General features: G+C 43.9%; 2 protein-coding genes across 3 annotated transcripts; one reads left to right on the forward strand and one right to left on the reverse strand.

The window, feature by feature from the left end:
- The first annotated feature begins 26 nt into the window (after positions 1-26).
- gna13b (guanine nucleotide binding protein (G protein), alpha 13b) lies at positions 27-13,703 on the forward strand. Its single transcript, XM_032588116.1, has 5 exons — positions 27-368; positions 6,983-7,212; positions 7,611-7,661; positions 8,614-8,814; positions 10,008-13,703. The coding sequence occupies exons 1-5, from the start codon at positions 86-88 to the stop codon at positions 10,383-10,385; spliced, it is 1,143 nt and encodes a 380-aa protein (XP_032444007.1). The 5' UTR covers positions 27-85; the 3' UTR covers positions 10,386-13,703.
- A 1,462-nt stretch (positions 13,704-15,165) lies between these two features.
- slc16a6b (solute carrier family 16 member 6b) lies at positions 15,166-22,392 on the reverse strand. 2 transcript variants are annotated; one of them, XM_032588107.1, is made up of 6 exons: positions 22,338-22,392; positions 19,977-20,210; positions 19,244-19,387; positions 18,067-18,195; positions 17,058-17,933; positions 15,166-16,193 (listed from the first exon to the last, which is right to left on the reverse strand). In XM_032588107.1, exons 2-6 carry the CDS (start codon positions 20,206-20,208, stop codon positions 15,946-15,948), a joined length of 1,629 nt encoding a protein of 542 aa, XP_032443998.1. In that variant the 5' UTR covers positions 20,209-20,210; positions 22,338-22,392; the 3' UTR covers positions 15,166-15,945. The 2 variants fall into 2 exon arrangements, with proteins under 2 accessions (XP_032443998.1, XP_032443997.1); XM_032588106.1 differs by lacking the exon at positions 22,338-22,392 and adding an exon at positions 21,089-21,407.
- Between the last annotated feature and the right edge of the window lie 488 nt (positions 22,393-22,880).

Consider the following 22,880-nt stretch of genomic DNA (forward strand, 5'->3'; position numbering starts at 1 on the left):
CTACACGTGAACGCAGCAGCAGCGGTCCGGGCTGAGCTCAGCTCTTCTCACCAACTCACACACTATCGATGAAGTTGTTTCAAAGATGGCGGACTTCCTGCCGTCCCGCTCCCTTTTATCGTTATGTTTTCCTAGCTGTTTCCTAACGAACGAGGAGGCAGAGCAACTGCGGAAGTCGAGGGAGATAAATAAGCGTATTCATCAAGATAAGACTTACGTTAAGAGGTTAGTAAAGATCTTACTACTCGGAGCGGGAGAGAGCGGCAAGTCCACCTTCCTCAAACAGATGCGCATTATCCATGGGGAGGACTTCGATCAGAAGGCCAAAGAAGAATTCAGAGCCACGATTTTTAGTAATGTTATTAAAGGTAAGGCTGCTCTGCGAAGTTGCGCTTAATGTGGTGAACGTGGCTAGTTGAGGAGTGTGCTGTGCTCGCCGTGGCGGCGGGGTGTTGTGTGGGAACTTTGAGCCACGCTAGCTGCACTGATTGGGATACTGTGTGGTGGAGAGGCTGCCATCCCCGGGCTGCTGAGCTGCTCAGGCAACCAAGAAACGCCCATGCTGGTAGATGCTGCCCTGATGGGAGCCATTGAGGTTGTACGCATTAAGAAAACTTTTAACTTCCATCCTGGACGCTCAACCTGAAGTATTTTGTTGCGATGGTTTGACACCACCAGTGTTCCTCATGGCTGCCTGTTAGCGTCCCACACGCCCCTTGGCCGTGAGTGAAGAGCGTGACATCGCGCTGCTGTGGTAAAGTGCGTGTTTACTGTAAACGCCAGATCAGATCAGCTCTGATCAGATCAGATCAGATCAGGTCTTCCTCTCTAGATGAACTAAAAACTGACCTCTGACAGCCATGAAGCAGGAACCAGATCGATGTGGCACTAAAATGAACCGACTTTGTATGCGAGAACTGGGAAGTGCTTTCTTATTCCCCTATGCTTGTACTGTTTTTGGTGTGTGTGTGTGTGGGTGTGTGTGTGTGTGTGTGTGGGAGGTCATTATTACTTAAGAGTTTTACTTTGCCCGTTACGCAGCTCTAACTTGTCGCTCTCTGTCCTCCTAGTTTTATTTTCGCTGCTCTCTCTTGTCTCTCCAGCTGTTCGGTTGCTTCATCTCCTCCACCTGATAACTCAGGGCTTCAAGGAAAAACATTCGTAAACCTATATATACAGAGTTTGATAGTTTCTTTCTTTTAACCCCCCTCCCTAAAAAAAATACCATCAGAATATCAGGTGTAGCAACAGAAAAGAAACATTACAGAAATAAAAGCAGTAATGTAGTTGGGTAGTGCGGTTGTCTGGTTTCTCTCTATAGAGTTTGAAAGGTGAATATTTCGGTGGCCCTTATTTCTAGACACGCTTTGATGGAAACGTTTGGGTCAGAACACACTGAGTCACCTAAAGTTATTTATAAGGTGGTGTGGGCTCGGTGATGAACATCACATGAGTTTCATTCATCATGATAAAAATCCATCACACTGACAGTTTACCAGACAAGGCCCAGCATGAGGTGGTGATGAGATGAGCCTTCAACCACTGTCTTCATCTGACACTATTAAAGCTAACGTTACAGATATGTATTGAAGTGAATAAGGGAACTGCAGGAACTATTCCTAAAACATCACATATCACTTTTACAGTATCATTACTGTAATAAATATAGATAGATAGATAGATAGATAGATAGATAGATAGATAGATAGATAGATAGATAGATAGATAGATAGATAGATAGATAGATAGATAGATAGATAGTGTGGAAAAATAAGCAGTGGAGATTAGGCCTGTCACAATAAACAATAAATACATTAATGGCATGATAAAAATTTAAAATAAGTTCAATAGTTTTGATTTGCATGATTTATTGTTTTTCTCTGTCTACCAAAAACTGGATGATAAAAGTTTGGTGTTTCGGTCTCAACTAAAACTTTGTTTTGAAGGACAGTTTTGTTTACAAAGATTTCATAATTCATTTTATTTGTTTATTTTGAATATTTAAAATGTCTTCCAGTGCCAGTGTTTAATGTTGGCTAAAATGTAAAGTTTATTCATCTTTGAGGACGGGTGCTGGCGTTACTATGCCTTTGCCATTATAATTGCTTGGAAGTTTGTCTCAAAGCAACAATATTGTTGTTTACCGCGATAGCTTCAGGGACAATTTATCATCCAGTAAAATGTGTTATGACAGGCCTAGTGAGAATGTTCAAGGTTGTGCTGTTTGAAATCATTCGACTATTTCAGCTACGCGTGAATTAACCAGCTACAGTTAAAATCCTAATTCTCAAATAGAGCAATAACATTAGCAGCTGTAGCACAACAGTGAGAGAGTCGGTCTTTTAATAAAATATTGACGTTTTTCTAAGCATATTTATTGTCTTTGCAGAGTTGAAGGACACTGAATGTGACTTTCCATCAGATTATGAATTAAATCAGGGTTTTATTAGGGATTGAACTATCAGTTATTTTAGTTATCGATTATTCTGACGCTTAATCGATTAATCAGGTGCAAAAAAATCTGCACATTCTGGAGTTTTTTCATTTAACCACTTAAGCTTTTTTTAATACTATATTAGAAAACAGAGTTCAATTGCTTTTTAAAATAAAAAAAAAATAAAACATGAAAAAACATCTTTCTTTTAGTGAAGGCTTCATTATTCGTAGCAAAGTAATGCATCTGCTGCTATAAACAAAACTTGTAACGTGAAAAACTCGACTCTTTCTGCTTGACTTGACGTCAACACAGTGTAGGACTGATCTGTTTATCTTTTTGATTTACATTAATATCTCCTATTAAGCAGAAGGTGTTTAATATGAGATATTTTTGGAACATATTTACAGCTACAGAATTGTAATTACTGTTCTGTTGCTCTTTCACAAAATTGCCTCTTTTTTTTTTGTCTGTATTATCCAGTTACTAAATTAGTTGATTTCAATCTGATTAATCATTTCGGCCATATCTCCTTCTTAAAGGTAATAAAGTTCTCTTCTATTTCTGCTGTGCATTCTGGACTCCTCTCCCCCGGAAGGACCAGCTGGTCCTGGCCTCTGTCTGCTTTGGCGTAACGTGTTTAAGTTCGGACGACGGCTTCATTACGTCGAACCTCGCCACAAATGCTAATTGTTAAGATTTGAATTCCAATTATTCCAGTAGCAGCTACGCCGTCAGCCAGCATGCGCCGCGGCCCTCTCTGTCTGTGCCAGGCCTGATTAGATCACAGTGGTTATGATGTTAGCCAGACCTGCTGGAACTGGGCCGTCCACTGCAATATTGCATAACGCCACCTTATGGAAAATCTGTAGCCTCTTTTTCACCTCAGTATTCATTTCTCCTATGAGGTGACTTGATGCATTTCTAGCTTTACATTTACACATGGAGCTGAATGTTTTTGCACAAAAAATGCTTTCTGATATTCCTAGCAAGTTTTAATTTTTTTTTGCTGCGGGGAAGCAATTTCTTTTAATTGAGATAAACTGAATAGGTTTGTGTTTGATCAGTTCTATAATGTAGCAATGCTTCTCGCTAATAAATGTTACGCTGTAGGAAAGCCTGTTTATTTCTCTCCAAATGGAACAAAGCAGAGCTGAGGATGTTGTAGACATTAGAAAAACTTCCAGTGCTGAACTGTGATTGAAAGTGGCTCTTGTTTGAGCTCATTTGAATAAATTCAGATTAGCTCAAATCAATATCAGCAGATTGGAGCTTTAAAAAAACACCAGACATCAGCTACAGATGCTGAATGGTTCACGGTGGGTTAATTCTTAGCTCAGTGTTTCTAAAGAGCTAATCTGACATAAACTGTATACCAGATTATGTCTGTTTTCATTGCCAATTTATTTTTGAACATTTAAACACATGAACATGTTGGATCAGTGGTCAGCCTGGTGAATGATTGGGAGTTGACCAGAACTGAGTTCAAGTCCTTCTCCTGGTCGGCTTCTTACTGTCAGCAGCCTGAGTAAAGGTCAGAGAAAAGCTTCGCTGCAGTCGATCATTCCAGCATTCTGGGATGTTTGAAAAATAAACCAAGTTACTATACGGTCTGTCTGATGGAGGCTGAGTGTTGGCTCACTCAGTGTCTCATTTAAAGTAAACACCAGTTTACGTAACTTCCCCCTTCCTAAGTCAGATTAGAGCCTTAAACCAAACAATGTTTTATTTCGTTTTTGTTGACTCGTAAAAATGAGCTTAAAAATATGCTTATAGGTCAATAGTGTTCAGTTTGGGTAGTTGATCGTATATTTTGAACATCTTTTTAATTTTATGAATGAAGAGAGGCTGCTCCAATTCAAGTAAATATACTAAGACTGGATTTAAAAATGAGATATTAAGGAATATTGAGAACTTTGGAATACCTTCACTTTAAAGATTAAAAAAAAGGAATTGGAAGAAGAATTTGTATTGGCATAGCCCCATATAATACCCAATGGCCAACACAGACCATCCAGCTCTGATTTTCAACATTTGTTTGTTGGTAATGGTAATTGCATTAAATGTGATTGAATGGTTTCAGTAGAGATAAATATGAATATTTTCAATTGTTTAACATTTCAGTGCAAGATTTAAAGGAGCTTGCAAGTTTACTTTGTAAAAGTGCAAAGAAAAATCTTCATATATTATTGTGTTACCATAGTTACAATCTAACGTCATCTTTGTATTTTGAGCGTTTTGAGCAAATAATAACCAATTATCACTGACTGTTTTGATGCTTGGCCTATTAAAACTTGGCCTCCTCTCCTAAATTCCACTGTTAGCTGTGATGATGATGTCAGTTGTTCTTCTTAAGACCCCATGCAACCTTGATGTGAATCAATTAACACTTGCTTGGTTTAAGACCTGAATTTCATCTAAACATTCCACTATGGAGCCGGCGTCGTCTTTGCGATGCGTTTAGGTGCATTTTATCCCCACACTGTCGAAGTGAGAACACAGTAGGAGAGCCGCTGCCTCTGCAGGCCTTTTCACGGTGGCTCAGTGTATGAAAGCACTGAAACACTGCTGCCGTTTCCAGTTCAAAGCAGGAACAGGAAAGATCACGAGGGCCAGCTGTTTACTTCAGGAACTAAAGATATTTGGGCTTATTCCTGCGCTGTCAGCTTTAACCTGTGGTGGTGAAGCAGCTGAGATACATAAGCCCAGAGTACGTGATTCAATCAGAGTTCAGGGTGATGTGGTGTGACTGAAGTATAGCAGATTGCAGTTAGCAGGATTATTCATGGTGTTTTACCTCAAAGTTTGGAGTTTTCAGTCAGGATTCTTGTGATACTTTGAGATCTTTTTTTTTTTTTTTTAAGCTGGGTCAGTTTTAGGGGACTCTCCTCCAGGGTTTCCTCCAGATAACTTGCTGCTAAGCCCAGTGGTGAAGGCGCTAAGGTTAATCGGCTTACTTTTGTTTTTTAGTTAAAAAAAATGTTAAAAGTTGGCAAGAAATTTGAAAATAAGACAAGGTAATTATGTGTGGATGTAAGACATTTTCAACAATACTTAAAAACCATCTAAAAAGTCTTAAAAAAGGCATATATATATATATATATATATATATATAAAATAAAAAACAATTAAATGAAATACCAATTATTTGCACTTCAGTTGTTCCATTCGAACTAAAGTGTCCAAAATGTCACTTTATCCATGATTTGTCACTTTTATTAGCTGAGGTTGTTAGCATGTAAACCGGTAAAGACAGGAAGTGATGAATAAAAAAAGACACCTGACTTCTTTCAGTCGTCTTGTGTTCACATATTGACCAAACGATGTTCTCGTTGTGCTTACAATCGTTTCATCAAAGGGACTCTTTAACCCGTCTGTGTAGAAAAACCTGTAATAATTGAATAAACAATTCTTATCCTGTTGGGAGAGCAAGTAAAGCCTGGTGGGCCGCCAGGCTTCTAAAACACCTGGGGAAACTCTGCTTCTCTGCACAGGGCTTTTCATGGAGTCTGATAAAATACCCGGTCAACGTCCCGCAAGAGTCACCAGCAGGATGGTCATTGTTACCGATTTGAGTCTGGAGAACAGGCATTAGAAGAACTAACCTAAGCCATCATAAAGCAAACGCCTGATGAGACGGATGAGTTTACTATTTGAATCAGATCAGCTGCAATGACAGGCAGAACTAAAAACTGAACGTCTGCCCTTCGACTCCAGTTGAGTTAAAATAAAATTCATGAACAAAACCAGAAAATGTTCCTGTGGTTTCTGTCTGGGATCCTGTTCGCCTTGCAGTAGCATCTCTTCTTTTCTTGGCATCGATGTAAAGTTCTTGAAACTTTGTGGGGGGGGAAAAAAGCCATTTCCTAACCAAAAACACAGAGCAACACTTTAGCCAAAACTGTACAGAGTATCATATACATTTTGCATTAAAACCTTCCTTATCAGTAAATATGTTCAACCCAGAACTCCTCAAGTAGCAGCTTTAGCCTCATCTGATTTGAATTTTGTAAAAAAAAAAGAAAAATTGTCATACTTTTTATTAAAAAAAAAAATCGGATTGTTTATTTGCATATTTCTAATATTGTATAAAATAAACTGCACATTGTGCCTTTTTTTTTCTTTAAAGGTTTTGTTGGCTCTAGTTGCCTTTATTTGAAAGTAGTTCGACAGGAAGCAGGGTAATCAGAGAGGGGGAAGACATGTGGCAAATGTCGCCAGACTGGGAATCGAACCTGCGACCACCACCACGAGGACTAAGGGCTCAATAAGCGTGTCATGCTTTGCCCCTGCGCCACCACAACACCTCGACATTGGGCCATTTTAAAATGTAATTAATCATCAAAATAGTAAAAAAAAAGAATAAAAGATTGCTAAAATAATGGTTGCCCTAATTTATAATCTTTTAGACTTTAATAGATGTTAAAAACAGTCCCTGCTGACCTCTGGATCCCGGTTGTAAAGCCTAATGTTGGTTTCTTAGCAACAGTACACTGAATCGGGTTCTGCTTCCATATCACTAAGAAGTTTTCCCTTGCGTTCCCGCAGGTATCCGGGTGCTGGTGGACGCGCGGGAGAAACTTCACATCCCGTGGGGCGACCCGTCCAACCAGCAGCACGGGGAGACCATGATGGCGTTCGACACCCGATCCGCCATGGCCCACAGTCACGGCATGGTGGAGCCCAAAGTCTTCCAGCACTACCTGCCGTCCATCCGGGCCCTGTGGGCCGACGAGGGCATCCAGAACGCTTACGATCGGCGCCGGGAGTTCCAGCTGGTGAGTGGAGCACACGGTCGCTTTGGAAGCTCGTTGGACGTAAACCGTGTGAGCGCTGGCTGAAAGTAGCAAATGGCAGCAGAGTGGCTTTGGAGGAGACAGAAAGAAAAACTTCAACTCTTCCTCTGAGGATTGCATTAGGACAAACGGTGGGGTTTTTCATGTCTAGTCTGAGCTCATCTTGATACGCTGCCAGCGGTCCGACTGGATTCTCCCCTCTGGCATTATACGGTCAGAGTTACTTGCTTTAGGGTAAACGGTGCGATGTGATTAGTTTGGCTCCATGAGTCACTGGAGCCTTCCGTCCTGTAAAGACAAGAGCTGCTTCAGGCTTTTCTGTTTCATTTCAGACTGAGATGTTCTCTCTCTATCTCTATCTCTCTCTCTTTTTTTCTCAGGGCGAGTCAGTCAAGTACTTCCTGGATCATTTGGAAAAGCTCGGAGAGTCGGTAAGTCCCACCCACACCCACCCGCGAACCCTCTCCACCGAGCAGAACGGCTGATGGAGCAGATGGGCGTGATGACGCTTGTGTGTTTTATTGGAAAGAGAAGTGAAAGCGCTTTCTTCCTGTGCTTTGTTTCAGTGAGAACGTTGCCTCTGCTGCTGCTTAGTTCTCCCACATAGAGGAACCAAACCTTTACTTCTGTGTAAAACGATCAGCAGAGTTTCCAGAGCAGAATCAGAACTAGAGATGAAGTCATGCAGAAACTAATGTGGTGGCGTTGCAGACAGTGACGGGATTCTGAGGCCGCCGGACGTTCCTGTGACTCATCAGATGCTAGAAATGAATAGGAAGCAAGTCCATACATCTTCCTGTAGCTATGGTAACAGGGCTTTGTCTTCGACGTGTATGGACTCCGTCTGAATGCGTTTGGTGTGATGTTATCAGTCACAGCCGCGTCGTGTTCAGGAACATTTATGCCTGCTGAGTGACGACCGTCGTCATAGCGCCGACAGGACAGTGGGCTGGTCTCACTGATGACCTTCAGTAGAAATATTAGCTTTATGCTCATGATGAGTAGATTATTGAAATAACCGTTAACTAATTTAGTAATCGATCAATCGTGAACTGGAGTTGTAAAAACGATCATTTGCAGAGAGAAAACTTTCAGACCGTTAAGCCAAAACTATTAAGAAAATACAAAAAGATGAAATATCTACATTTTGCATTTAAGATAACATAAGACAATTTGTCTGTAAATCTGTTCTAACAAGCACTCACTGCCACTCTAAGCTGACTTTCACAATAAAAGCATGGCTCACTGAACAGACTCGCTGTTAGATCTGAAGTGGACGCCTCAATCTTGGTGCTGAACTGATTGTGTTTAAGGCTAGTTTTTTTTTTTTCTTTATTGATGTTTCTCTGGACACCTGACCAGAACCACACGGTCTTCTTGCAGGGCTACCTTCCCAGCCAACAGGACATCCTGCTGGCCAGGAAGCCCACCAAGGGGATCCACGAGTACAACTTTAAGATCAAGAAAGTTCCCTTCAAGATGGTGGACGTTGGCGGTCAGCGGTCGGAGAGGCGCCGCTGGTTCGACTGCTTCGACTCGGTCACCTCCATCCTCTTCCTCGTCTCTTCCTCTGAGTACGATCAGGTGGGTATCGTGTCTTACTCCAGGATTTGGGAGCAGCTGCAGGTCCCCGCCATCTTTTCTCGTTAAAGGAAAATGCGTCCAGTTAGCTCCTGATCGGTGAAGCTTTTCCACATTCAGAGGTCTGCAGTCGGCAGCAGCAGCAGACATCACAGCTGTGACAACCAGCCAGGAGTTTTTAACATCACCACTGATGACCACCACATCATTCATGATTCTATCCATTATAAAGCAGCCCCACACCACCATACTGCCACCACCATGTTTCGCTGTCAGTAGTATTGTTCTGGGCTACTGTTAGATCAGCTCTAACTCCACACACACCTTCATCTCTCTACAGGACTCTGTAGAGAGATGATCATTTTTCCCTAATTGACCACTGCGCTGGTCATTTTACTGAGGAACTGCGACTTACAGCCGTGTAGTTTCTGAAAATACAGGAATAAATAAAGCTCAGATTTACTATTGAGGTCAAATAAACACAAGTGAATAAGTAAAGCTGAACATCAGCATGAATTCGTTTCGTCATAGATGCTGTTTTAACTGAACTGTTGCAGAATAGCATCTGGAATTAATCTGGCTAAAGGCTAACGGTTAAGTTAGTTTGAATATTAAATCACAACCATGCTAACAGTGGAAAACAGACATTTTAAAACTACAGATGTACACTAGCAGTCAAACAACAGTCAGAAATGTTAATTAACATCCACCCATTACATCACATGACTACTATCACTGCTGCTGCTGTGCTCTGAACAGTCAACAGATCAGCTGAGGAACGTTAAGAAGGAAGAGGAAGCTGTAAAAACCTCCTTTAAATTAGAAAACACACTGAAATAAAAGCATGAAGATGAAATCATCTAAGTTCTTGAAGGATTATTGAATTTAATTCGATTGTTTTATATAATCCATATATCTGGATCATGTATAGTTACTATCCTGTAACTTTGCAATGCTTGTTCACCTGGATCACATGACTGGCTCAGTACCTGGCAGTCTGTTGCCATGTGAACCACCAACCTGGTGGTTCACATGGCACCAATCAGTACAAAACATAAAGGTCTCTGATAAAAGCAGAACCGCTGTCGGGTCGTCCTGTTCCCGTTTCCACTCACGTGTTCCCCAGCGGGTCACAGTTGCGGCTCAGACCATCAGCTGAGAACTCACGGCCCGGTTTGCACTCTGACCTCCCCCAGGTGCTGATGGAGGACCGGCAGACCAACCGGCTCAGCGAGTCGCTCAACATCTTCGAGACCATCGTTAACAACAGGGCCTTCATCAACGTCTCCATCATCCTGTTCCTCAACAAGACGGACCTGCTGGAGGAGAAGGTGAAGCAGGTCTCCATCAAGGACTACTTCCCCAAGTTCTCGGGCGATGCCGGCAGCCTGGCAGCCGTGCAGGGCTTCCTGGTGGAGTGCTTCCGCGGGAAGCGGCGCGTGCTCCAGCCGCCGCAGAAGCCGATCTACCACCACTTCACCACGGCCATCAACACGGAGAACATCCGGCTGGTGTTCCGCGACGTCAAGGACACCATCCTGCACGACAACCTCAGGCAGCTGATTCTGGAGTGATGGAGCGAGTGGAGGAGGGGGTGATGCAGACAGAACCGGGTGACCCAGTGCCTTCATGCCGACAGTAACCCTGCACCCCACCGTGACCCCACCTCCCCTCCTGCTCCTGTTTGAACTCAGATTGAGTATTAAAGCCACCACTACTACCCCCAACCTCCACGCTGGCTGCCTGCCTTACTGTGACTGATAACAGCCAGCTGTGGCTGAGAGCGCCCCCCTCTGAAAGAGACCTCTTCAGTCTTCCATCATGTGTTGCTCTGATGCTCTGACCAGAGTTAGTCAGTATTAGGAATCCTCCTGCAGCATCTAATCATGTCCTGTCCTCCAATCTCTGATCGTACCGATGAATTCTGTTCTCCGCTCGCCGATGGGCCCCATCAGCTCTGGCCCTTCCAGCTCTAACCGGGGCCTCCGCTCAGGGCTCAGCAGGAACCCCCTCTCTGATTTGAGGCCGATCAGAACCGCCAGGACACCAGGCCCGGGCGCGAGGAGACTTCCTGTGCTTGGAAAGCAGAAGTCTGGCCTCGTTCAGGCTGATGAAGTGTTTTAGTGTTTAGTGTTCAAGAAGACTTTTCCAGGTTCCTAAGAGATTTTCAGAGCAACTCTTCCTCAGATCAACGATGCCAAACCGTTCCCTCCTCTATCAGACCTTTACTTTGTTTGAACCACTTAAAGTGTTGATAGTAAAATGCTGCCATGGCCCAGTTTGTGTTTACTGCCTGAGATAAATGGTACCGGTACCTGACCCACCAGGCCCTTCCTCACCCTGGTTTCCAAACTAAAGGGAGTATTGCTACCTGTGTGCTACTCCGCTGCTCCCCCTGCTGGCCGCTTCTATTGTATAAAATGTATGCAGATCTGCCAGCCCAGTCTGCTGTGGAGGTTGTTGCTCTGATGCTTCTTCTGTTGGAAGGTTCTGATCAGAACCTTCCAACATGAAGGTTCTGACTCATTTGTTCACTCTGAACGGTCCAACTGATCTCCATAAATCTCTGACCCGTTTTGTTGATTCTAGCTTTAGAGAGAAGACTTTGCGACAGAGAGCACCGACTGTCACTCTTGGCTCACAACAAAGAGAGAGGAACCGGAGTCGAACCGGATATTTGAAAGTGTCTCCAGCATCTTTTGGTAGCAATAAGTTAAGTTTCCATCCCTTAACTCTGTCTGGAAAACGTTACTGAGCTTCATTCAGCCTTCCTGTTATCTACTCAGTTCACCTTGAACTGCTGACGTGGAGAAAATCCAGCTTCATGTGCCTTCCTCTGATTGATACGAAGACGGCTAACGAGGAGTCCCATTAGCTGAGTTATGGTTGGACAGAAGGACGAGACAAACGACAGGACGACTTGAAGGAAGAGTTTTGCAGATCTTTAGATGGAGCAGGCTGGCTAACGGCTGAGCTGTGTTTATGTTGCGGTGTCAGACAAGAAAGTTCTGTCCGTGTGTGTGTGTGTATAGATGAAGCAACGCTCTGTTTACACGCACAGAGACACTATTGTGTTCCACCTGCTGCTGCTCTGTCCAGAGGAGTGTCCTCTGTCTGGACTACTGTCTCACCATCCCGTCGGGGTGGCACCGATGGTGAGTTTTAGTAGAAGGAAGGCTGCTGTCCCGCCTGCCGTGTGTGACTCCTGGAGTCCAAGCGGAGTCACAAATGGCCGTTAGGGCCATCCAAGCAGATGGCCCTGACGGCTTGCCTGAGATGGATCGAGGCGAGGGGCGACACCTGCTGACCCGCAACAACTTTTAACCTCTGGGCGGTTTAAGCCAAGGTGTCACTTTTTCGCTGGGATGTTATTTACTTAGCAACTGGAGGCCATTCACACAGGAAGTGGAGGTCAGGGGTGACGTGCCTCCAATGGCCTTCATGAATAAAACGATGTTCACTCCAACTGGTGTAATATTTTTTGCTTGTTTTACAGCGTTTTTACTTTTACATCACAGTTACTCTGAAAATAAACACTTTGCATGTCCCATTCTTCGTAGGTGTTTCACACAGGATGATCATAGGTGACGCACCGCCTCCAACCCCTATTTCCTGTTTAAATGTTTCTCAGGTTGTGTAAAAAGTTTAAAGAATGATAAAAGGCTGGTTATATAAGCCACTTTGGCTGTTTTCCGATTGGACTTTGTTTAGCTAGAACGGACTAACGTAGAGTTCTAAAGACTCGGTGATTGATGTACCTCAGCCGCTCCTTTAACGGAAGCTCACCTTGGAAATCCTGAACTGTCCCTTTAAATAAGGTAGCAGATGCTGATTCTTTTTTTACGTGTGGTTTGCACTAAGACAGATGTGCTGATGTTTGGACTTCTCTACGCCGAGTGTGAGGAAGGCAGATTGAGCACTTACTGATTTCGATTTGTTTCCTGCTGTTCTGAACGAGCGGCCCGCATAATTAGGTGTTTTTGTCATTTCTTAACCTCAGGACATTTCTAACACTTTGTACCATCAGGGTGCTGCTCCTGCAGACTGTGGGTTGTAAACGTTCTGTGTTGTGTTGGTACCGCAGATGTAAATCTGCTGCAGCAGCTCCATGGAGGTCCCACTCTGACCTGTTGTGTGACAGAGGTAAACGCCTGATTGGCTGGTTAGTTTTTATTGGGCTTCAAATAATAGTTTTTTTTTTTTTTTTTTTTTTAAGCTGGCATGTGAAATTGGACCAACGGCATTTTCTCATGGATACTCTTACATTTGAAGTATTTGTTTGGACTAAACTTTATGCCTACTTTTACATGTCATGCCCACACTCCTGAAACATGTCTCCATGGTAACTCTGCAAACATTATGATTCTGATTAACTTTTTCTAACAACACTGAAGCCTTATGTGATGCAATCTCACACTCTTAAGGGTTACTGCTCTTCCAAACCTCCAGATGTTGCACAATATGTCTTACTGTCTCTGGTTGGTTACCGTTTTCCTGTTGCTGGTGCTGAAAGTTGCCTCCTCTGGTTGGTGAACCTGACTCTTCAGACCCATAACTACAGTTTGAGGTGTAGATTTATAAGTTTCTCTGCAGTTACACAAACGAAACACATCTGATTACCCTTGGAGGGAAATCAACTTTTGCAAGATCTAAGCTCTGATGCACCACTACTCTATAGGAATGAGAGCTTTTATGCTTAAACTATGTTGGCAACAGTTCATTAGCTTCTTTGTCGACACACAGAATGCCATGTCTTTGTGTAATGTTGTTACCATTAAATCTTGCATTTGTGCTCCCAGTTCGGGTTTGTTCTGATAAAACAGCTCTGGCTGTAAAGTCTAACTTATGTCTCAACCGCCGACACTCCTCAATAAATCAGCTGATTTTTAACATCTACTGTCACTGTTGTTTGGTGTTGCTGCAAATTGAATGTGAAGGTAAGACCTGTAGGGTCTACATACACTGTAATTCATACACACTCGATGTATTACAAATACAAACTTTCATACAGTGGGGGGAACGACTTTTTTTTTTTTTTTTAACCCCTCCAGGAGTCTTTTTGTGGGCTCTAGTGTCCCTTATATGACAGTGGGCTGACAGGAAACAGGGAAGGAGAGGGGGGAAGACATGCGGCAAATGTCGTCGGGTCCGGGAGTCGAACCCGCGACGGCCGCGTCGAGGACTCAAGGCCTCCAAATATGGGTCGCGCTAACCCCTACACCACCACGGCACGCCCAGGGGGAACGAATATTTGATACAATTCAGATTTCTCCGAACTCTTTACCTGCATATACACTATGGCAGAATAACCCTAGGGCATCCTGACCAGATGCCCGAGCCCCCTCAATTGGCTCCTCTCGACATGAATGAGCAGTGGCTCTACTCAGTCCCTCCCGGATGACTGAGCTTCTCACCCTATCTCTAATGGAGAGCCCAGACACCCTACGGAGAAAACCCATTTTGGCCGCTTGTATCCGCGACCTCGTTTTTTCGGTCGTGACCCAAAGCTCATGACCATAGATGAGGGTAGGAACGTAGATCGACCGGAAAATCGAGAGCTTCACTTTTTACAATGTTAGTGTGTGACATATTTAGACTTTCTAATCGGCCATAAATGCGCAGAGAAAATGCACACAGTGAGGCAGAAAGTAACGTGGCTCACTGATAGGGGGCAGTGCTGAGACCTAAAGGTGCTCTTCCTCTGAAAAGACTGGAAACAGACGAAATAATAGAGAAAATACAGTTGGAATAGAACCGTTCAAGGCCACTCTCATCTTTGGCTGCCAGCTTTAAAAGTTAAGGGAAAATTAGAGAATTTTTTGTGAGTGACAGATATTTGTGGCGAAGGATAGATGCATGGACTAGTAAAATTAAGGTAAAGTCACATGATTTTCAATTTAAATAAGGGAAAGGTTAGCCAAAAAACTTCCAAAATAAAACAGAAAAATCAAATGTGACCTAATATTGAGTATTAGCTTAATTTTCTTTATATCTTTGTTAAATTCAAAGCAATTGATTGAAGCATAAAGTAGATTTTTTTTTCAGATTATCTATCTCTACTGTTTTAGTGATAGTTTTAGCATAAGTATAAAAAAAGATTTTAATAAATGTTACATACTGCAGCTTTAATTCTGTTGAATTGGAGGCTTTTGGTTCTGGCGTCATTCATGTCTCCTATGGATCCACTAGGGTTCTGTTGTGGTTCTGTGTAGGTCATTATGCTGATCTGATCTCATTGGCTCAGACTGTGTTGATGGATCAGTGTTGCTGTCTGTGGTGCTGAAGGCTCACCTTACACCAGAGCATCACGGAGCATCAGCCAATAACTGAAATCTCATTTCCAGACACCACAAGTTACGGTTTATCAGTGTTTATTTTTTTTAAAAAGAGTGGAAGTGGTTCAGCACTTCACAGGATGTAAACTGACTAGCACCTAATTAAAAAGTTGACAAAACAATTTTTTTAAAAAAGCTATAAAAAACTTCACACCTTCTAAACAGTTTAAATAATGACTGAGCTAATGTTGAGTGTTTCTGAGGCTGCAGCAGAGACTTGGAGCTGCTCCACATCCAGCAGGATCCACCGGATCAGGATCCACATGGTGAGATGTGTGCTCTCACAAAGAGACACCAATACCTCTGATGGTTGGAGCTCTACAGGACAGTTGTAGTTAGGATTCATAATCTCCTCTGAAGGCTCAGTATCTGCTGTCGTATTGCTCTTGTTACAATCATGAGAAATATTAGAAGGATGTTCGTTGGACATGAGAACGGCTTCAGTCGGTAGTGTCAGTTCCATCTGGACTCCTTCAGTTGAAAGTGCCTCTAACAGATGTCGTCATGCTGGATTATTTAGGATTGCATTTCATTTACTTATCAAATGAATAAAATGTACACCCCCAACCAGCAGAACCAGAATCAGTGTTCCTATGACAACAGACTCCAGTTCCCCTCAGTACTGGTTACTGCTGGGAGCAAAGAGTATCTTTGGTGCTGTATAACCCACGACCTGGAAACATCTGGAGGAACATCTGGTGAGGGAGGAGCTTGTTACACCTGAGATTAGATCAGCAGCAGCTCCCATCTGGATCCTGTTTGTTGGTTCCTACCAGATGTTCTCCAGCTGTGGTCAGCCTCAGACGACCTCAGCCTGTTCGACCGGACTGGTCTCCATCAAGTCCACCTCCAGAAAGTCTAAAGGTTTACTGTCCTGAGAGACCTGCTCTTCTTCTTCTTCTTCTTTGTTCTCGTTCCCGCTTGTTCTGTGGCACACGCCGGACTTGGCCACGCCCACCAGAGCCAGGCAGACGGCGCTGAGCCCCATTCCTGCAGCACATGAGTAAAACGCTGCTCCGTAGTTCTTAGTCACGTCCACCAGCACACCTGGAGGGTAAAGTGGAGTCAGATGTTATGGTGCGTTCACACCGAACGCGTCCAACGCTTCAAGTTCGATGCGTGTTCACTTTGAATGCAGACGATTGACAGGGTGTTCACACCAAACACCATCAAGCACCTGACACCACAACGTCAGGCGCCGCTGGTTTACATTCAAAGTCTATGTGGAGGAGCATCAGACGTGTCAGAATCGCTCCAGCTGTTGTTTTCCGTTGCCGGCCTATTTGTCGGACGCATCAAAGGCTCACAACGTTTCAAATCGGGCCATGCTAGATGCTTGAAACGTGCCTCCACATAGACTGTGAATGTAAACCAGACGCACCTTACACATCAGTGTGAACGCACCATTAGGACGTACACACTTTTACAAACCAGTCCCTCCAGGAGGTTGTGATGTTTATGTCTGACAGATGTGACCTAAAATTCAAAAAGCTGTGGTCAAAGTAACAACATCTTAAAGCTTTATTTTTACTGTAACATGGACTTACAAAAAAGTTGAAGTTAAAATAAACAAAAGCTGGAAAACAAGATGGTGGTTGTTGGGTATGCTGACATCACTATAAATCCAAGAAGTGCATTGGGGGCAAAAAACTGAAAAATGATTTCTTCAAAAACAGCAAATTTGAGTAATAAATTAAAAAGAACCACCAGGAAGACGCATTAGAAGGGAGCTAATGGGATTGGTCAAAATTCCATTGGGTTGCAGTGATTGGTCAAAAAAGAAGGAAATATAGTGAACACTAAAGTGATTGGGAAAAGTTGTGATAACTGTTGAATATTTTAAGTGTGAGTGAATTAGTATTGCTGGTTTGTACTGGAGGGACTGGTTAATGGTGGACTAGCTGACCTTACCTCCCAGCGGCGGTCCGGCCAGGCCGGCGAAGCTCTGGATGAAGACGTAGACCCCGACACAGGAAGGCATCCGGCCGATGCCCACCACCTCGTCCTCGGCCAGCAGTGGGATGTGGGTGGAGCCCACGGTGCCCATGAAGAAGCCGTAGAGCGCGCAGCACACCGCCAGGCCCCAGAACTCCCACACCACGGCGAAGGCCAGCAGAACCATCGCCATGGCGACCACACAGCCCAGCAGGACGCGGGTCTTCCTGCAGCCCACCCTGTTCATCACCACCCCGATGGAGAAGCGCCCCACAATTTCAGCCACAGCCATCACAGACAGCATGCTGGGGGCCACGCTGGGGGCCACGCCCCGGCTCTTGCTCAGCTCGATGATGTAGAGCTGCGGGGCAAAAAAGCCCAGCGTGGCCAGCAGGCCGAACAGACAGTACCACAGGAAGGCTGCGTCCTTCAGCATGGAGAAGTCCAGCAGCCTGGGGGGGCTCCCAGCCCCGGTCCTGGCCCCGGCCCCTCCCTCCGGGTCCTCCTGGACCAGGCTGGGCGGCAGTGAGACCTCCTCAGCATTGTCCCTCAGGTCCTGGTCGGAGGAGGACAGGGACGTCACGCCCGAGTCCCCGGAGCCTCTAGACATGGCCGAGCTCAGCGAGGTCCGGGTCTGTTCGTTCTCCAGGTCATAAGCACTCTGCTGCTTCAGAGAGGCCGACTCAGAGTCCGAGTTAGACATCGAGTCCGAGTCGCCGTCCTCCTTCACCGGCTCTGGCTCGATGCTGATTGGACGCAGGAGGACGCCGAAGACAACTACAGACGCCTGCATGACGCCGAGGACCACGAGGCAGCAGCGCCACCCGATGGCCTGCTTCAGTCTGCTGAACGCTGTGGAGACATGGTGATGTCATTAATAAGAGCTGAGGCTTAGCTGAAGCAAAACCTCAGATATTGTTATCAGAAGTAAAAAATTGGATCGGTACATCCATATCTCCAACGGGCAGAAAGAGTAAAAACTCACCGGGTGCAAAAGCAAATATGGCGAAGGATTCTCCAGAGGAAGCGATGGACGTGACGAGAGCTCGCCGCCTGGAGAAGTACTGGGCTAGGATGGTGACCGTGGGGAGGAAGGAGAGGCAGAAGCCAAACCCTGAAGAGAGCAGAAAAGAAACAGGGGACATGACAGCCACTGGCCTGAATGGGAGGAGAGGAGTAGGTCAAAGGGTCCAGCTGGCAGGTCACTCCTTTGTCAGAGCTGGCAGGCTGCTTGAGGTGAGACAGGTTTGCTACAGACACTGCTGAAAGACAAAATGCGTGTAAAGACAAAACAAGAGACAAGAGGAGAGAGAAGAAGGAGTGGGAACGTTAGCTACGTTCCTCTGCACAGGAAGACGTGGAAAACATGGAGGGAGAGCTAGCAGTGAGGATCACAGGCCCTTTGGTCGAAATATCACAGAGGTTTCACTTTTAGTTCTTTCTCTTCAGGCATCTCTGTGGGTCACCCCTAGAAATCTACGGTGGGGAGAGAGATGTCACTGTGTCGTGTTTCAGAGGTTCTGAACCTCTGGGTCACCAGAAGGTTCTGGAAGGAACAGATGGGTCCAGTGGAGGTGAAGAAAAAAAATCCATTCTATACAGAATTGCAATTCCTAGTCCTGGCAATTCTGAATTGATTCAAAATAATCACAAAGGGATTTTATGATGTGTTCAAATTGTACACGTTTGCCACTCCGATTTATCACTGTAATGCATGTCGTCCTGCACATCCACTGGGCCACCGCAGGTGTTTAGAATAATTCTTTGATATTTTTTATTTAAGAAAAGGCCAGGCAGCTAAGCTAAGCTAAGCTAATACCGGTCATTTATGTTGCAGTTTAAATAGAAACTGATGAAATTTAATACATCAGTTTATGTATTAGTTTTGAACTATTCTATATTCAAAACTTATAGAATAGTTTTGAATAAATGTTTTCGCATAATTTAAACAGAATCTCTGAACAGTTTGGTTTCTGTATGGAAAATCATTTCTGAATGGAATCAAATCACTAGACACCGAAAGATTCACAACACTGCTAGAAGTCCCTTTAAACACATGATTATATACATGCATCTATATATACCTATATATATACATATATATATACACATATATATATATACAGTATATAGATAGATAGATAATTAGATAGATAGATTACCTGAGATGATGCCGATAGTGACGTACATCTGGTTGATGCTGCTGGTGAAGGCGGAGCAGATCATCCCCAGACTCATGAGGAAGCCTCCCATCATGACCACTGGACGGTAGCCGAAGCGGTTGCTGAGCAACGAAGCCAGAGGGGCTGAGGGTGGGGTTGAAACACAGTAAAGTGTACATTTGATTATTTGTAGCAAAGCGTGCATCTGCAGCTAAAAATACACTTATAATGTGTATGTAATGTGAAAAGCTCAGGCCCTGCTGCGTGACTAAAATTGATACAGTGTATGTTTGGATTGACTGATTAATAGTTGGACAGCAAAAGAGATTTATTTTACCGAATGTGAACCAGGTGAAGCTAGAACTGTTCTTGGTAGAACAGATTTACAGACAAAGGTTTGTTTTTTATCTTTAATGCAAAATGTATATTTTTCTCTAAAGTTTATTACTAATTATTACTCTGTCTATCTCGTCCTTTCGGCAAATGGACTTTTTAGAGTCTATATCCAGATAATTTCCAAATGCAAATAATTAATCAATTACTAAATTAGTTGGCAATTATTTCAATAATCCATTGATCACAATTAATCCGATTAATCATTTCAGTCCTGATCCAGGTTCTCTGACCCGTTCTCGGCTCTTTGTTCTTCCACATGCAACCATTCCATGCCTTGGTCCCTAAAACAGAAACACCAGCAGGGTACAGGAAGCTCTGAGTCACCATGGAGACCAACCTGTGAAGGCGAAGATGAACGCGGAGATGGAGATGACCCAGGAGACACGGCTGTTGCTCTCCTGGAACTCCTCCATGAGGTCCTGGAGGAACACTCCGAGGGTCTTGAGGACGCCATACGTGTTGACCTCCACCATGAAGAAGGTCACGGCCACGGCCCAGCCCCAGCCTCCGTCCGGCACCGCCGGGTAAACATTTGGACCCAAGCAACCAGGTACTCTGGGAGTCTCCATGGCTACAAGAGAGAAACACACACAACAAAATCACTGAGATGGGTTCTGTGGGGTTTGGCAGTCTTTGTCTTCGACAAATTGTTCCTGTTCATTTTTCTATCGGTTTTCTGTGTAAAAAAAAGCCAGCAGATTGCATCGAGTCGATGCCTTGCAGCCTTCTCTCCTCCTGCTTGAACATGTTGCAACAGTGGAGGGGAAAAAACTTCCCTTTTAACAGGAAGAAACCTCCAGCAGAACCAGAACCTGGCCGTCTGCCACCAGCAGGCTTTCTGATCAACACAAGCAGGCGACCATGTTGTGAACATTATCATGCGATTTACCTTTTCACTTCTTTAACATATCAAATCACTTTCTATTTCACCGATTCCTATACATTACTCATATAACTTTACAAAACATTTTGATCTTAAATGGAGTGTTTTTACAGGGCCTCCGCGTGGGATTTGGTTTTAAAGGATTGTTCTTACATTTAAACCGGATTAGTGGCTTTTTTTCTGTGTGTGTGTGGTGAAAAGGGCCGGTGATGTGTTCGGGTTGTCCGCAGTGCAGAGGCGGAAGACGGAGTGATGTCAGGGGTTTCTCAGTCGCTGCTGCAGGAGGCTCAGCTCAGCCTCCGGCTTCAGACTTACTGTCTCTCGCCGCAGAACAGGAAGAGCTCAGCAACACATTGAGTTCAGCCGCTGTTACATGAGTTTTAACTGACTTATAAATGAAAGAAAACGAGACGTTCGCGTGTAAGACAATAAATGTTAGATTTAATAAGTATTAAGAAAGTTATTTTTTTCCCCGCAAGACTTGCATTTGTAATAAAGCGGAAAGGTGGCAGCCGCTGACCTGCTGGCGGAGTTAGCCAGCATCCAGCAGTTCCATGTAGACTTACCAGCAGAGCTGACCGCAGGACAGGCAGCCTTCTGGGTCCTCTGGACGTTTTGCTTCTCTTATCCGTTCGTCATTTTGGCATCATTAAGGTTTCTGTAGATGGTTATTTTTCTTGCAATTAAAACAATTACGCTTTTTTAAAGAAATATTAGCACATCTAAAACTATTTCCTTTTTTTTGTCCGAAACTATTTGTTAAATATATCTGCTACTTCCTCCGTTACTAACGCTGTTCCGCAGCAGCATCCTTTGTCTTCAGAGTTATGTCCTGTCTGTCTTGGCAGCTCTTTACCGGTTCAAGCCGGTATTCAAACACGAGCACGCGGGTCGCCGGCGCCGCGTCCATCACGCGCGTTCATCTTCAACGTGCCGCGAGCCGCCGCTCATGTTGCGTTCACGTTAACATGAAAATATAATGCCTTACTCTACAAGAAGACCGACTAACTGGGGCTTTTATCAGACACTAAGGGGGAAATGGATGCTATTTCACATGTTTGCGTCCAAGCGAGAATCAACTTGGGATTTTTTAAAATAATGTAGAAGAATGTAATTTGTGAGATTTCGCTATTGAACTTGAATGCAGCAGCTCCAGGTGGCGCGCGCGACAAAGCCCTAGCTGGTAGCGCGGCGGGGATGAACAGGTTTATTCCAGTCTGGAGGTGGTTTGAGACAGCTTCCCTTTCAGCCTGCTGCGTCTGTCTGGGTTCTGTTTAATATGATTCTGATATCACAAATTTATTAAAGGAACATTTGAATGCAGCTACAGAAAACCGAAACATTTGATTTAGTTTGCTTTAGTACATCAACTTCAGAACAGCAGAAGGAAGTTGGATATATCTAAAATGTCTTGGATTTTATTGCTGTAATCAGTGCTTTTGTAGATATTAAGAACTTAATTCAGTCTATTGAATAAATCTGAATGTATCGATATTTCTTGCTGATGCTTTTAGAGAATGCTTCCTCTCTGGTTACTGGTTTAAAGCAAAGCCAGACACTATTCCAATAAAAGTCATTCTGCAGGTCACTGGTGGCATCATCTTTAAAAATATTAATGATGTTCTTACATAAGCTGAGTTTGTCCTAAAAGATGAGTGCAACAATGATGTAAGTGCCCAACCTTTAAAGAAATAAATAGAAACACTCTCTCAAGTTTCTTCATGACCAACTTTAACTTTGCACATTTTAATGCTGATGATGAATATTTGTAGTAATTTAGCCAGTATTAACACATGTCTGATGCAGTTGACTTACCTTTTTTGTCAGGTCACACAGTGCCACTGCTGGGGCATGTTCAGAAGTTCACCAGCCTGATATACTGGTCTGAAAGAAGCAGGGGTGTGTCTAAGATAAGGCTGGACCAGGTCCTGCCCCAAATCGTAATAGGGTACCGCAGCACGTCTTTATTAACGTGAAAAAAAATCATTAAGATGTTGCAGGTGGCACAAAATGCTCACCAGCAAAGTAATGCATTTTAAAACCGAAACCATGGAGCTTTGTGTAGGTTTGTGACAAAAGCAAGTGATGTCTATCTAAAACTTGTCTCATATGGTCTGAAGTGTTCCATGAAATATTCAAGGGCTGATGGATGACAGACAGATCAATGTGTTGCCAACAATGTCACTATAGTTACACACGTTCAAAGTCCAGCAGGCTACAGTGTCTGATTAAAAGACTTATGCAATCCAGTAAAAAACTGGCTGCTGAAAGATGCAAAAACATCTTAACGTTACAGTTAAATCTCCTCTTCCAACCTGCTTTTTTCAAAGTCAACATTTGCACGATTTTAGTCTCACT

This window comes from Xiphophorus hellerii, chromosome 16 (assembly GCF_003331165.1).
Source record: "Xiphophorus hellerii strain 12219 chromosome 16, Xiphophorus_hellerii-4.1, whole genome shotgun sequence".
Taxonomy (NCBI): domain Eukaryota; kingdom Metazoa; phylum Chordata; class Actinopteri; order Cyprinodontiformes; family Poeciliidae; genus Xiphophorus; species Xiphophorus hellerii.

Excerpts from the sequence above, each read along its gene's own strand:
- slc16a6b (XM_032588107.1), bottom strand. The coding sequence starts at position 20,208 with ATGGAGACTCCCAGAGTACCTGGTTGCTTGGGTCCAAATGTTTACCCG. Across the intron at positions 18,196-19,243 it reads CACTATCGGCATCATCTCAG|GGTTTGGCTTCTGCCTCTCC; the intron begins GTAATCTATCTA and ends TGCTCTCTTCAG. Across the intron at positions 17,934-18,066 it reads CATATTTGCTTTTGCACCCG|CGTTCAGCAGACTGAAGCAG; the intron begins GTGAGTTTTTAC and ends ATGTCTCCACAG.
- gna13b (XM_032588116.1), top strand. The coding sequence starts at position 86 with ATGGCGGACTTCCTGCCGTCCCGCTCCCTTTTATCGTTATGTTTTCCT. Across the intron at positions 369-6,982 it reads TTTTAGTAATGTTATTAAAG|GTATCCGGGTGCTGGTGGAC; the intron begins GTAAGGCTGCTC and ends GCGTTCCCGCAG. Across the intron at positions 8,815-10,007 it reads CTTCCTCTGAGTACGATCAG|GTGCTGATGGAGGACCGGCA; the intron begins GTGGGTATCGTG and ends GACCTCCCCCAG.